Source organism: Bombina bombina, chromosome 5 (assembly GCF_027579735.1).
Source record: "Bombina bombina isolate aBomBom1 chromosome 5, aBomBom1.pri, whole genome shotgun sequence".
Taxonomy (NCBI): domain Eukaryota; kingdom Metazoa; phylum Chordata; class Amphibia; order Anura; family Bombinatoridae; genus Bombina; species Bombina bombina.
The window spans coordinates 99,712,367-99,729,447 of NC_069503.1; the positions used below are offsets into that span (position 1 = coordinate 99,712,367).

The following is a 17,081-nucleotide window of genomic DNA, read 5'->3' on the forward strand; positions in this document are numbered from 1 at the left end:
CCCACTTACCTCACACAGCATATGTATACACTCACCTGTAACCCACTTACCTCACACAACATATATGTACACTCACCTGTAACCCACTTACCTCACACACAATATACTGTACGTGGACACTCATCTGTAACCCATGTACCTCACACACAATATACTGTACGTGCACACTCATCTGTAACCCATGTACCTCACACACAATATACTGTATGTGCACACTCATCTGTAACCCACATGCCTCACACACACAACATACTGTACATGCACACTCATCTGTAACCCACAATATACTGTACGTGCACACTCACCTGTAACCCATGTACCTTACACACAGAATATACTGTACGTGCACACTCATCTTTAACCCACATACCTCACACACACAATATACTGTACGTGCACACTCATCTGTAACCCACATACCTCACACACACAATATACTGTACGTGCACACTCATCTGTAACCCACATGCCTCACACACAACATACTGTACATGCACACTCATCTGTAACCCACTTTCCTCACACACAATATACTGTACGTGCACACTCATCTGTAACCCATGTACCTCACACACAATATACTGTACGTGCACACTCACCTGTAACCCATGTACCTTACACACAGAATATACTGTACGTGCACACTCATCTTTAACCCACATACCTCACACACAATATACTGTACGTGCACACTCATCTGTAACCCACATACCTCACACACAATATACTGTACGTGCACACTCACCTGTAACCCATATACCTCACACACACAATATACTGTACGTGCACACTCATCTGTAACCCACATACCTCACACACAATATACTGTACGTGCACACTCATCTGTAACCCATGTACCTCACACACAATATACTGTACGTGCACACTCATCTATAACCCATGTACCTCACACACAATATACTGTACGTGCACACTCACCTGTAACCCATGTACCTTACACACACAATATACTGTATGTGCACACTCATCTGTAACTCACATACCTCACACACAATATACTGTACGTGCACACTCATCTGTAACCCATGTACCTCACACACAATATACTGTACGTGCACACTCATCTGTAACCCATGTACCTCACACACAATATACTGAACGTGCACACTCACCTGTAACCCATGTACCTTACACACACAATATACTGTACGTGCACACTCATCTGTAACCCACATATCTCACACACAAAATACTGTACGTGCACACTCATCTGTAACACACATACCTCACACACAATATACTGTACGTGCACACTCATTTGTAACCCACATACCTCACACACAATATACTGTACGTGCACACTCATCTGTAACCCACGTACCTCACACACATAATATACTGTACGTGCACACTCATCTGTAACCCATGTACCTCACACACACACAATATACTGTACATGCACACTCATCTGTAACTCACATACCTCACACACAATATACTGTACGTACACACTCACCTGTAACCAATATACCTCACAGACAATATACTGTACGTGCACAGTCACCTGTAACCCATATACCTCACACACACAATATACTGTACGTGCACACTTATCTGTAACCCACATACCTCACACACAATATACTGTATGTGCACACTCATCTGTAATCCATGTACCTCACACACAATATACTGTACGTTCACACTCATCTGTAACCCATACCTCACACACAATATACTGTACGTGCACACTCATCTGTAACCCATATACCTCACACACAATATACTGTACGTGCACACTCATCTGTAACCCATGTACCTCACACACAATATACTGTACGTGCACACTCACCTGTTACCCACGTACCTTACACACACAATATACTGTATGTGCACACTCATCTGTAACCCACATACCTCACACACAATATACTGTACGTGCACACTCATCTGTAACCCACATACCTCACACACAATATACTGTACGTGCACACTCATCTGTAACCCATGTACCTCACACACAATATACTGTACGTGCACACTCACCTGTAACCCATGTTAGTACATGTGAGTACAGAGGTCACATCCATACGGCCTGTACAATAATGATATACATGCATATGTGTAAGTTGTCTGTAAGAGGTCACATCCATACGGCCTGTACAATAATGATATACATGCATATGTGTAAGGTGTCACATCCATACGGCCTGTACAATAATGATATACATGCATATGTGTAAGCTGTTTGTAAGGTGTCACATCCATACGGCTTGTACAATAATGATATAAATTCATATGTGTAAGCTGTTTGTAGTACCCGTGTATCAATTTCTCACTAATTATATTAATAAAAAACATGTGATGACCCGAAAATAATAATGTGCAGAAGAGAATTATTTAGTAGACTATCACCCTTACTATGCACACTCACCTGTAGCTCACATGCCTCACACACAATATATGCACACACTCACCTGTAACCCCCACTTACCTCACACAACATATGTATACACTCACCTGTAACCCCAACTTACCTCACACAACATATGTATACACTCACCTGTAACCCCCACTTACCTCACACAACATATGTATACACTCACCTGTAAGCCCCACTTACCTCAAACAACATATGTATACACTCACCTGTAAGCCCCACTTACCTCACACAACATATGTATACACTCACCTGTAAGCCCCACTTACCTCACACAACATATGTATACACTCACCTGTAAGCCCCACTTACCTCACACAACATATGTATACACTCACCTGTAACCCCCACTTACCTCACACAACATATGTATACACTCACCTGTAACCCACTTACCTCACACAACATATGTATACACTCACCTGTAACCCACTTACCTCACACAACATATGTATACACTCACCTGTAAGCCCCACTTACCTCACACAACATATGTATACACTCACCTGTAAGCCCCACTTACCTCACACAACATATGTATACACTCACCTGTAAGCCCCACTTACCTCACACAACATATGTATACACTCACCTGTAAGCCCCACTTACCTCACACAACATATGTATGCACTCACCTGTAAGCCCCACTTACCTCACACAACATATGTATACACTCACCTGTAAGCCCCACTTAGCTCACACAACATATGTATACACTCACCTGTAAGCCCCACTTAGCTCACACAACATATGTATACACTCACCTGTAACCCACTTACCTCACACAACATATGTATACACTCACCTGTAACCCACTTACCTCACACAGCATATGTATACACTCACCTGTAACCCACTTACCTCACACAACATATGTATACACTCACCTGTAACCCACTTACCTCACACAGCATATGTATACACTCACCTGTAACCCACTTACCTCACACAGCATATGTATACACTCACCTGTAACCCACTTACCTCACACAGCATATGTATACACTCACCTGTAACCCCCACTTACCTCACAAAACATATGTATACACTCACCTGTAACCCACTTACCTCACACAGCATATGTATACACTCACCTGTAACCCACTTACCTCACACAACATATATGTACACTCACCTGTAACCCACTTACCTCACACACAATATACTGTACGTGGACACTCATCTGTAACCCATGTACCTCACACACAATATACTGTACGTGCACACTCATCTGTAACCCATGTACCTCACACACAATATACTGTACGTGCACACTCATCTGTAACCCACATGCCTCACACACACAACATACTGTACATGCACACTCATCTGTAACCCACAATATAATGTACGTGCACACTCACCTGTAACCCATGTACCTTACACACAGAATATACTGTACGTGCACACTCATCTGTAACCCACAAACCTCACACACAATATACTGTACGTGCACACTCACCTGTAACCCATATACCTCACACACAATATACTGTACGTGCACACTCATCTGTAACCCACATACCTCACACACAATATACTGTACGTGCACACTCATCTGTAACCCACATACCTCACACACAATATACTGTACGTGCACACTCATCTGTAACCCACATGCCTCACACACAACATACTGTACATGCACACTCATCTGTAACCCACTTTCCTCACACACAATATACTGTACGTGCACACTCATCTGTAACCCATGTACCTCACACACAATATACTGTACGTGCACACTCACCTGTAACCCATGTACCTTACACACAGAATATACTGTACGTGCACACTCATCTTTAACCCACATACCTCACACACAATATACTGTACGTGCACACTCATCTGTAACCCACATACCTCACACACAATATACTGTACGTGCACACTCACCTGTAACCCATATACCTCACACACAATATACTGTACGTGCACACTCATCTGTAACCCACATACCTCACACACAATATACTGTACGTGCACACTCATCTGTAACCCATGTACCTCACACACAATATACTGTACGTGCACACTCATCTATAACCCATGTACCTCACACACAATATACTGTACGTGCACACTCACCTGTAACCCATGTACCTTACACACACAATATACTGTATGTGCACACTCATCTGTAACCCACATACCTCACACACAATATACTGTACGTGCACACTCATCTGTAACCCATGTACCTCACACACAATATACTGTACGTGCACACTCATCTGTAACCCATGTACCTCACACACAATATACTGTACGTGCACACTCACCTGTAACCCATGTACCTTACACACACAATATACTGTACGTGCACACTCATCTGTAACCCATGTACCTCACACACAATATACTGTACGTGCACACTCATCTATAACCCATGTACCTCACACACAATATACTGTACGTGCACACTCACCTGTAACCCATGTACCTTACACACACAATATACTGTATGTGCACACTCATCTGTAACCCACATACCTCACACACAATATACTGTACGTGCACACTCATCTGTAACCCATGTACCTCACACACAATATACTGTACGTGCACACTCATCTGTAACCCATGTACCTCACACACAATATACTGTACGTGCACACTCACCTGTAACCCATGTACCTTACACACACAATATACTGTACGTGCACACTCATCTGTAACCCACATATCTCACACACAAAATACTGTACGTGCACACTCATCTGTAACACACATACCTCACACACAATATACTGTACGTGCACACTCATTTGTAACCCACATACCTCACACACAATTTACTGTACGTGCACACTCATCTGTAACCCACGTACCTCACACACACACAATATACTGTACGTGCACACTCATCTGTAACCCATGTACCTCACACACACAATATACTGTACATGCACACTCATCTGTAACTCACATACAATATACTGTACGTACACACTCACCTGTAACCAATATACCTCACAGACAATATACTGTACGTGCACAGTCACCTGTAACCCATATACCTCACACACACAATATACTGTACGTGCACACTTATCTGTAACCCACATACCTCACACACAATATACTGTATGTGCACACACATCTGTAACCCATGTACCTCACACACAATATACTGTACGTTCACACTCATCTGTAACCCATACCTCACACACAATATACTGTACGTGCACACTCATCTGTAACCCATATACCTCACACACAATATACTGTACGTGCACACTCATCTGTAACCCATGTACCTCACACACAATATACTGTACGTGCACACTCACCTGTTACCCACGTACCTTACACACACAATATACTGTATGTGCACACTCATCTGTAACCCACATACCTCACACACAATATACTGTACGTGCACACTCATCTGTAACCCATGTACCTCACACACAATATACTGTACGTGCACACTCACCTGTTACCCACGTACCTTACACACACAATATACTGTACGTGCACACTCACCTGTTACCCACGTACCTTACACACACAATATACTGTATGTGCACACTCATCTGTAACCCACATACCTCACACACAATATACTGTACGTGCACACTCATCTGTAACCCACATACCTCACACACAATATACTGTACGTGCACACTCATCTGTAACCCATGTACCTCACACACAATATACTGTACGTGCACACTCATCTGTAACCCATGTACCTCACACACAATATACTGTACGTGCACACTCATCTGTAACCCATGTACCTCACACACACAATATACTGTACGTGCACACTCATCTGTAACCCACATACCTCACAATATACTGTACGTGCACGCTCATCTGTAACCCACATACCTCACACACAATATACTGTACGTGCACACTCACCTGTAACCCATGTACCTTACACACACAATATACTGTACGTGCACACTCATCTGTAACCCACATACCTCACACACAATATACTGTACGTGCACACTCATCTGTAACCCATGTACCTCACACACAATATACTGTATGTGCACACTCATATGTAACCCACATACCTCACACACAATATACTGTACGTGCACACTCACCTGTAACCCATGTACCTCACACACACAATATACTGTACGTGCACACTCAGCTGTAACCCATGTACTTCACACACAATATACTGTACGTGCACACTCAGCTGTAACCCACATACCTCACACACAATATACTGTACGTGCACACTCACCTGTAACCCACATACCTCACACACAATATACTGTACATGCACACTCAGCTGTAACCCACATACCTAACACACAATATACTGTACGTGCACTCATCTGTAACCCACATACCTCACACACAATATACTGTACGTGCACTCATCTGTAACCCACATACTTCACACACAATATACTGTACGTGCACACTCATCTGTAACCCACATACCTCACACACAATATACTGTACGTGGACACTCATCTGTAACCCACATACCTCACACACAATATACTGTATGTGCACACTCATATGTAACCCACATACCTCACACACAATATACTGTACGTGCACACTCATCTGTAACCCACCTACCTCACACACAATATACTGTACATGCACACTCATCTGTAACTCACATACCTCACACACAATATACTGTATGTGCACACTCATCTGTAACTCACATACCTCACACACAATATACTGTACATGCACACTCATCTGTAACTCACATACCTCACACACAATATACTGTACGTGCACACTCATCTGTAACCGATGTACCTCACACACAATATACTGTACGTGCACACTCACCTGTAACCCATGTACCTTACACACACAATATACTGTATGTGCACACTCATCTGTAACCCACATACCTCACACACAATATACTGTACGTGCACACTCATCTGTAACCCATGTACCTCACACACAATATACTGTACGTGCACACTCATCTGTAACCCATGTACCTTACACACACAATATACTGTACGTGCACACTCATCTGTAACCCACATACCTCACACACAATATACTGTACGTGCACACTCATTTGTAACCCACATACCTCACACACAATATACTGTACGTGCACACTCATCTGTAACCCACGTACCTCACACACACAATATACTGTACGTGCACACTTATCTGTAACCCACATACCTCACACACAATATACTGTATGTGCACACTCATCTGTAATCCATGTACCTCACACACAATATACTGTACGTTCACACTCATCTGTAACCCATACCTCACACACAATATACTGTACGTGCACACTCATCTGTAACCCATATACCTCACACACAATATACTGTATGTGCACACTCATCTGTAACCCACATACCTCACACACAATATACTGTACGTGCACACTCATCTGTAACCCATATACCTCACACACAATATACTGTACGTGCACACTCATCTGTAACCCATGTACCTCACACACAATATACTGTACGTGCACACTCACCTGTTACCCACGTACCTTACACACACACAATATACTGTATGTGCACACTCATCTGTAACCCACATACCTCACACACAATATACTGTACGTGCACACTCATCTGTAACCCATGTACCTCACACACAATATACTGTACGTGCACACTCACCTGTTACCCACGTACCTTACACACACAATATACTGTATGTGCACACTCATCTGTAACCCACATACCTCACACACAATATACTGTACGTGCACACTCATCTGTAACCCACATACCTCACACACAATATACTGTACGTGCACACTCATCTATAACCCATGTACCTCACACACAATATACTGTACGTGCACACTCACCTGTAACCCATGTACCTTACACACACACACACAATATACTGTACGTGCACACTCATCTGTAACCCACATACCTCACACACAATATACTGTACGTGCACAGTCACCTGTAACTCACATACCTCACACACAATATACTGTACGTGCACACTCAACTGTAACCCACATACCTCACACACAATATACTGTACGTGCACACTCACCTGTAACCCATGTACCTCACACACACAATATACTGTACGTGCACACTCAGCTGTAACCCACATACCTCACACACAATATGCTGTACGTGCACACTCAGCTGTAACCCACATACCTCACACACAATATACTGTACGTGCACTCATCTGTAACCCACATACCTCACACACAATATACTGTACGTGCACTCATCTGTAACCCACATACTTCACACACAATATACTGTACGTGCACACTCATCTGTAACCCACATACCTCACACACAATATACTGTACGTGGACACTCATCTGTAACCCACATACCTCACACACAATATACTGTATGTGCACACTCATATGTAACCCACATACCTCACACACAATATACTGTACGTGCACACTCATCTGTAACCCACCTACCTCACACACAATATACTGTACATGCACACTCATCTGTAACTCACATACCTCACACACAATATACTGTATGTGCACACTCATCTGTAACTCACATACCTCACACACAATATACTGTACATGCACACTCACCTGTAACCCACATACCTCACACACAATATACTGTATGTGCACACTCATCTGTAACCCATGTACCTCACACACAATATACTGTACATGCACACTCATCTGTAACTCACATACAATATACTGTACGTACACACTCACCTGTAACCAATATACCTCACAGACAATATACTGTACGTGCACAGTCACCTGTAACCCACATACCTCACACACAATATACTGTATGTGCACACTCATCTGTAACCCATGTACCTCACACACAATATACTGTACATGCACACTCATCTATAACCCATTTACCTCACACACAATATACTGTACATGCACACTCATCTGTAACCCATTTACCTCACACACAATATACAATATACTGTACGTGCACACTCATCTGTAACCCATGTACCTCACACACAATATACTGTACATGCACACTCATCTGTAACCCATTTACCTCACACACACACACAATATACTGTATGTGCACACTCATCTGTAACCCATGTACCTCACACACAATATATATGCACACTCACCTGTAAACCTGTGTCCTTGAGACACAACATACATGCTCACTCACCTGTAACCCGTATCCCTCAGGCATGTGCACTTACCTATGACCTGCATTGCTCAGGCCCAACATATGTGCAAACTCACCTGTATCCTGTGTCCCTCACACACAACTTATGTGCACACTCACCTGTAACCTATCTCTCTCACACACAAGATGTGCACACTCCCCTGTAGCCTGTGTCCCTCAGACACAACACACGTGCACACTCACCTGTAACCTGTGTCCCTCACACACAACTTATGTGCACACTCACCTGTAATCCATATCCCTCAGACACAACACACGCACACACTCACCTGTAACCCGTGTCCCGCACACACAACACAAGTGCACACTCACCTGTAACCCGTATCCTTCAGACACAACACACGTGCACACTCACCTGTAACCCGTGTCCCGCACACACAACACAAGTGCACACTCACCTGTAACCCGTATCCTTCAGACACAACACATGTGCACACTCACCTGTAACCTGTATCCCTCAGACACAACACATGTGCACACTCACCTGTAACCTGTATCCCTCAGACACAACACACGTGCACACTCACCTGTAACCTGTATCCCTCAGACACAACACAGGTGCACACTCACCTGTAACCTGTATCCCTCAGACACAACACACGTGCACACTCACCTGTAACCTGTATCCCTCAGACACAACACACGTGCACACTCACCTGTAACCTGTATCCCTCAGACACAACACACGTGCACACTCACCTGTAACCTGTATCCCTCAGACACAACACACGTGCACACTCACCTGTAACCTGTATCCCTCAGACACAACACACGTGCACACTCACCTGTAACCTGTGTCACTCAGACACAACACACGTGCACACTCACCTGTAACCTGTGTCACTCAGACACAACACACGTGCACACTCACCTGTAACCTGTATCCCTCAGACACAACACACGCACACACTCACCTGTAACCTGTATCCCTCAGACACAACACACGTGCACACTCACCTGTAACCTGTATCCCTCAGACATAACACACGCACACACTCACCTGTAACCTGTATCCCTCAGACACAACACACGTGCACACTCACCTGTAACCTGTATCCCTCAGACACAACACACGTGCACACTCACCTGTAACCCGTAGCAGACAGTAAACTACAAGGGAGAGCAGTAAGTACCGGTGTGCACAGCCCCTGCAGACTCTCACGTATTACTACTCACCGGCAGGGAGGGACCAATGGATTTCAGGCTGATGACTATTCATCTGTCTCATCCTCTTCCTTCACATTTAATAGCCCAGTGCCTGGGTTTTCCTCTAGACGTCCTGTAATTACAGCAGGAAACTGCCTGATAGAACACGGTACAGGGTGTAACATCTATACTATAATCGCTTTTGTAACGCCTCCCTTGCCATCGTCAGCTGTTACAGACTAAAGCTGGAGCTCTTGAAGCTCCAGGCATCTGCCGCATATGTAGCAGGAGCGAGATCGGTGCTCAGCCTCCATATGAGGGCAGATGCCTGATCGTTACAGATGGTGACGCTGTGTGTGTCACTGTCTGTAAGGATCTTCTACTGGAGCCGGCGGGTGGTGGGTGGGAGGGCCTTACCCTACAGACATTAAAGGAACAGGGAGGGAAGGGGCAACTACACTACAGAAAAGGGGTTTGGGGTGCGGGGGCTAAATGGTGATTGCCGGATGGGGGGGGAGGTGGTGGGACCACTACACTACAGAAAAAAATAGGGGGGTTATAGGTACTGGCAGACAGCTGCCAGTACCTAAGATGGCGGCAATAGTTAGAGGGGGTTAGAGAGCTGTTTGAGGGGGGGATCAAGGACAGAGACAGGGATTGAGGCAGAGGGATAGGGAGAGGGACAGAGGGATAGGAACAGATGGATAAGGTATTCTGAAAGTGAGATTATGTGAGATTTTAGCTGCTTTCTATGGAATTACACTTTTAAAGGGACACTAAACCCAAAGTTTTTCTTTCATGATTCAGATAGAGCCTGCAATTTTAAGCAACTTTCTAATTTACTCCTATTATCAAATTTTCTTCGTTCTCTTGCTATCTTTACTTAAAAAGCAGGAATTTGATGCATAGGAGTCGGCCCATTTTTAGTTGAGAACCTGGGTTATGCTTGGTTATTGGTGGGTAAATGTCAGCCTCCATTAAGCAAGCACTATCCATGGTGCTGTACCCAAAATGGTCTGGCTGCTAAGATTTACATTCCTGCTTTTAAAATAAAGACAGCAAGAGAACAAAGACAAATTGATAATAGGAGTAAATTAGAAAATTGATTAAAATGCCATGCTTTATCTGAATTATGAAAGAAAAAAATTGGGTTCAGTGTCCCTTTAACTTTACATCCTATTAAAGTCTATGGGCATCCCATTTTGTCATTCACCCTTGTCATTCCTTTTAGTACAGCCCCCCCCCCCCTTCCCAGTACTTAATATGCAGACATATAATTTTATACAGTTTCATTTGTCTCATGCACACACAGACCCCACTCTTGTTCCTTGTATACAGATATATAATATTATAGAGAGATTCTCTCTGCCTCACACACCCAGCCCCCTCTCCATTAGCTTCTATACATACATAAAATATTATAGAACGTTTCCCATTGCATCACACACACAGTACTATATACCTTATATAAAAATATATAATATTATAGAGATGTTCCCATTGTTTTACACACAGACAGACCCCTCCCCAGTACCTTATATACAGATATATAATATAAAGAGGTTCCAATTGTGATTGTCTCACACAACCAGCCCCCTCTCCATTAGCTTCTATACATACTGTACTGTACATAAAATATTATAGAACGTTTCCCATTGCATCACACACAGTACTATGTACCTTATATAAAAATATATAATATTATAGAGAGGCTCCCATTGTCTCACACACATACCGCCCCTTCCCCAGTACCTTATATACAGATATATATTATAGAAAGGTTCCCATTGTCTCACACACACAGACCGCTCCCCAGTACCTTATATACAGATATATATTATAGAGAGGTTCCCATTGTCTCACACACACAGACCTCTCCCCAGTACCGTATATACAGATATATATTATAGAGAGGTTCCCATTGTCTCACACACATACCGCCCCTTCCCCAGTACCTTATATACTATAGAGGTTCCCATTGTCTCACACACACAGACCCCTCCCCAGTACCATATATACAGATATATATTATAGAGAGGTTCCCATTGTCTCACACACACAGACCCCTCCCCAGTACCGTATATACAGATATATATTATAGAGAGGTTCCCATTGTCTCACACACACAGATCGCTCCCCAGTACCGTATATACAGATATATATTATAGAGAGGTTCCCATTGTCTCACACACACAGACCTCTCCCCAGTACCGTAGATACAGATATATATTATAGAGAGGTTCCCATTGTCTCACACACACAGACCCCTCCCCAGTACCATATATACAGATATATATTATAGAGAGGTTCCCATTGTCTCACACACACAGACCCCTCCCCAGTACCGTATATACAGATATATATTATAGAGAGGTTCCCATTGTCTCACAGTCACAGACCCCTCCCCAGTACCTTATATACAGGTATATATTATAGAGAGGTTCCTTTGCCTCACACACACACCGCCCCCTCCCCAGTACCTTATACACATGTATAACATATTATAGAGATATCCCCATTGCCTCACACATAAACATCTCCTTGGTGCATTATACACAGATAAATAATATTATAAAGAGGTTTCCTCTGACTCACACACACACACCGCCCCTTCCCTAGTACCTTATACACAGGTATAAAATATTAGCGAGATATCCCCATTGCCTCACACATAAACACCTCCCCGGTGCATTATACACAGATAAATAATATTATAAAGAGGTTTCCTCTGACTCATACACACGCTCCTTCCAGTACCTTATCCTCGAGTAGTAGCAGCTAGATCCCATGCAGCTAAAGTACCGGTGAACTCACAGAAGTCACATGACTGCATTGACATCATCGGTCCTTTAACCGGACTGGATCTAGCCGCTACCAGGTAATAGTACCGGTGAACTCACAGAAGTCACATGACTGCATTGACATCATCGGTCCTTTAGCCGGACTGGATCTAGCCGCTACCAGGTAATAGATGTGGCGAGACAACTAACGTTAAGTGCCGTAGGGTGAGCTATGGGTGCGTAGAGAGGGGTACGAGTGTGAGACAGAGGGGGGCTTAGAGTCTACAGGGGCTAGAATATGAGATAGATAGGGGCTTAGAGTATACATGGGCTAGAGTATAAGATAGAGGGGGGCTTAGAGTCTACATGGGCTAGAGTATGAGATAGAGGGGGGCTTAGAGTCTACATGGGGCTAGAGTATGAGATAGAGGGGGGCTTAGATTCTACAGGGGCTAGAGTATGAGATAGAGGGGGGCGCAAGTCTACAGTGACTGAGGTGTGAGACAGAGGGGGGCTTAGAGTCTACATGGGCTAGAGCAGTGATTGTTAACCTTTATTTTGCCGTGGCACACTTTTTTACATTAAAAAATCCTGTGGCACACCACCATCCCAAAATTTTTAAAAAAATCACACATTGTAGCCTAATACAGCATATATATATAGATACACACAAACACACACATACTGTATGTATTGTGCTGTTATGCCATGCCTCCTACAAACTACCCCTGCAAACTACCCCTGCACTGGAGTAAAAAACAAGCAAAGTTTAAAAAATATGTCACACTATTGTCAGTCTGCCGTGGCACACCTGAGGATCTCTCACGGCACACTAGTTGAAAAACACTGGGCTAGATTATGAGATAGAGGGGGGCGCAAGTCTACAGTGATTGAGGTGTGAAACAGAGGGGGGCTTAGAGTCTACATGGGCTAGAGTATGAGATAGAGGGGGGTTAGAGTATACAGAGGCTGAGTGTGAGACAGAGGGGGGCGTAGAGTATACAGAGGCTGAGTGTGAGACAGAGGGGGGCTTAGAGTCTACCTGGGCTAGAGTATGAGATAGAGGGGGGCTTAGAGTATACAGAGGCTGGGTGTGAGACAGAGGGGGGCTAAGAGTCTACATGGGCTAGAGTATGCGATAGAGGGGGGCTTAGAGTATACAGAGGCTGGGTGTGAGACAGAGGGGGGCTTAGAGTCTACATGGGCTAGAGTATGAGATAGAGGGGGGCTTAGAGTCTACATGGGCTAGAGTATGAGATAGAGGGGTGGGGCGCAAGTCTACAGTGGCTGGGGTGTGAGAGAGGGGGGCTTAGAGTCTACATGGGCTAGAGTAGGAGATAGAGGGGAGGTGCGAGTCTACAGTGGCTGGGGTGTGAGAGAGGGGGGCTTAGAGTCTACAGAGACTGGGTGTGAGACAGAGGGGGCTTATAGTTTATAGGGGCTGGTTTGTGAGACAGAGATGGGGCTTAGAGTCTACAGTGACTGAGGTGTGAGAGGGGGCTTAAAACCCTTTACAGGGGCTGGTGTGTGAGGCAGAGGGTGCTGAGAAACTGTACATGGGCTGGGGTGTGAGACAGAGGGGGCTGAGAACCTGTACAGGGGCTGGGGTGTAAGACAGAGGGGTTGAGAACCTGTACAGGGGCTGGGGTGTGAGACAGAGGGGCTGAGAACCTGTACAGGGGCTGGGGTGTAAGACAGAAGTGGCTGAGAACCTGTACAGGGGCTGGGGTGTGAGACAGATGGGGCTGAGAACCTGTACAGGGGCTGGGGTGTAAGACAGAGGGGCTGAGAACCTGTACAGGGGCTGGGGTGTAAGACAGAGGGGGCTGAGAACCTGTACAGGGGCTGGGGTGTAAGACAGAGGGGGCTGAGAACCTGTACAGGGGCTGGGGTGTAAGACAGAGGGGGCTGAGAACCTGTACAGGGGCTGGGGTGTAAGACAGAGGGGGCTGAGAACCTGTACAGGGGCTGGGGTGTAAGACAGAGGGGGTTGAGAATCTGTACAGGGGCTGGGGTGTAAGACAGAGGGGGCTGAGAACCTGTACAGGGGCTGGGGTGTGAGGCAGAGGGGGCTGAGAACTTGTACAGGGGCTGGGGTGTGAGACAGAGGGGGCTGAGAACCTGTATAGGGGCTGGGGTGTAAGACAGAGGGGGCTGAGAACCTGTACAGGGGCTGGGGTGTAAGACAGAGGGGGCTGAGAACCTGTACAGGGGCTGGGGTGTAAGACAGTGGGAGCTGAGAATCTGTACAGGGGCTGCGGTGTAAGACAGAGGGGGCTGAGAACCTGTACAGGGGCTGGGGTGTGAGGCAGAGGGGGCTGAGAACTTGTACAGGGGCTGGGGTGTGAGACAGAGGGGGCTGAGAACCTGTATAGGGGCTGGGGTGTAAGACAGAGGGGGCTGAGAACCTGTACAGGGGCTGGGGTGTAAGACAGAGGGGGCTGAGAACCTGTACAGGGGCTGGGGTGTAAGACAGTGGGAGCTGAGAACCTGTACAGGGGCTGAGGTGTAAGACAGGGGGGCTGAGAACCTGTACAGGGGCTGGGGTGTAAGACAGAGGGGGCTGAGAACCTGTACAGGGGCTGGGGTGTAAGATAGAGGGGCTGAGAACCTGTACAGGGGCTGGGGTGTGAGACAGAGGGGGCTGAGAACCTGTACAGGGGCTGGGGTGTAAGACAGAGGGGGCTGAGAACCTGTACAGGGGCTGGGGTGTAAGATAGAGGGGCTGAGAACCTGTACAGGGGCTGGGGTGTGAGACAGAGGGGGTTGAGAATCTGTACAGGGGCTGGGGTGTAAGACAGAGGAGGCTGAGAACCTGTACAGGGGCAGAGGTGCTGAACAGGGATTGGGGTGTAAAACAGATTGGGCTGAGAGTCTGTATGTACAGGGGCTTATGAGTGGGTAAGAGGATGGCTGTGAACCAGTACAGGACTGGGGTGTGTGGGCGGCTGAGAATTTGTACAGGGGCTGGGGTGTGTGAGGCAGAGGTGGCTGAGAGTCTATACAGGGACTGAGGTGTGAGACAGGGGGGGGGGGGCTAAGAGCCTACACAGGGGCTTATGTGTAGGGCAGAGGGGGACTGAGAACCAATACAAAGACTAGTGTGTGTGTGAGAGAGAGGTCTGTGAGTATCTACAGGAGCTGAGGTATGAGAGGGGCTGAGAGTCTGTACAGAGACTCGGTGTGTGAGACAGAGGAGGGCTGAGAGTCTGTACAGGGGCTGGGGTGTGAGAGGGGGGCTAAAAAAAACTGTACAGGGGCTGGGGTGTGAGACAGAGGAGGGCTGAGAGTCTGTACAGGGGCTGGGGTGTGAGACAGAGGGGGGCTAAGAGCCTACGCAGGGGCTTAGGTCTGTGGCAGAGGGGGACAGAAACAATACAGAGAGTAGTGTGTGTAAGAGAGAGAGAGAGGTCTGTGAGTCTGTACAGGAGCTGAGGTGTGAGAGGGGTTGAGGGTCTGCACAGGGGCTGGGGTGTGAGACAGATGGGGGCTGAGAGTCTATTCAAGGGTTGGGGTGTGAGGGTCTGTACAAGGACTGGAGTGTGAGACAGAGGGGGCTGAGAGTCTTACAGGGGCTTGTGTGTGAGACAGAGGAGGGCGGAGATCTTGTACAGGGGCTTAGGTTTGAGGCAG

General features: G+C 45.8%; 2 protein-coding genes across 2 annotated transcripts in view; one reads left to right on the top strand and one right to left on the bottom strand.

Annotated features, from left to right (window-relative positions):
- Positions 1-13,506, bottom strand: part of LOC128659984 (zinc finger protein 585A-like) — a 523,622-nt gene extending 510,116 nt beyond the window's left edge. The window contains exons 1-2 of the mRNA XM_053713577.1: positions 13,426-13,506; positions 10,699-10,801 (exon numbers count right to left, since the gene is read on the bottom strand). Coding sequence (XP_053569552.1) covers positions 10,699-10,750 — 52 coding nt within the window. The 5' untranslated portion in view covers positions 10,751-10,801; positions 13,426-13,506. The remainder of the gene's footprint in view (positions 1-10,698; positions 10,802-13,425) is intronic.
- Positions 13,507-13,510: 4 nt separating this feature from the next.
- LOC128661355 (gastrula zinc finger protein XlCGF66.1-like) overlaps positions 13,511-17,081 on the top strand; it is a 158,523-nt gene continuing 154,952 nt past the window's right edge. Inside the window, exon 1 of the mRNA XM_053715619.1 lies at positions 13,511-13,632. The gene's annotated coding sequence lies outside the window, so the exon portion shown is untranslated. The remainder of the gene's footprint in view (positions 13,633-17,081) is intronic.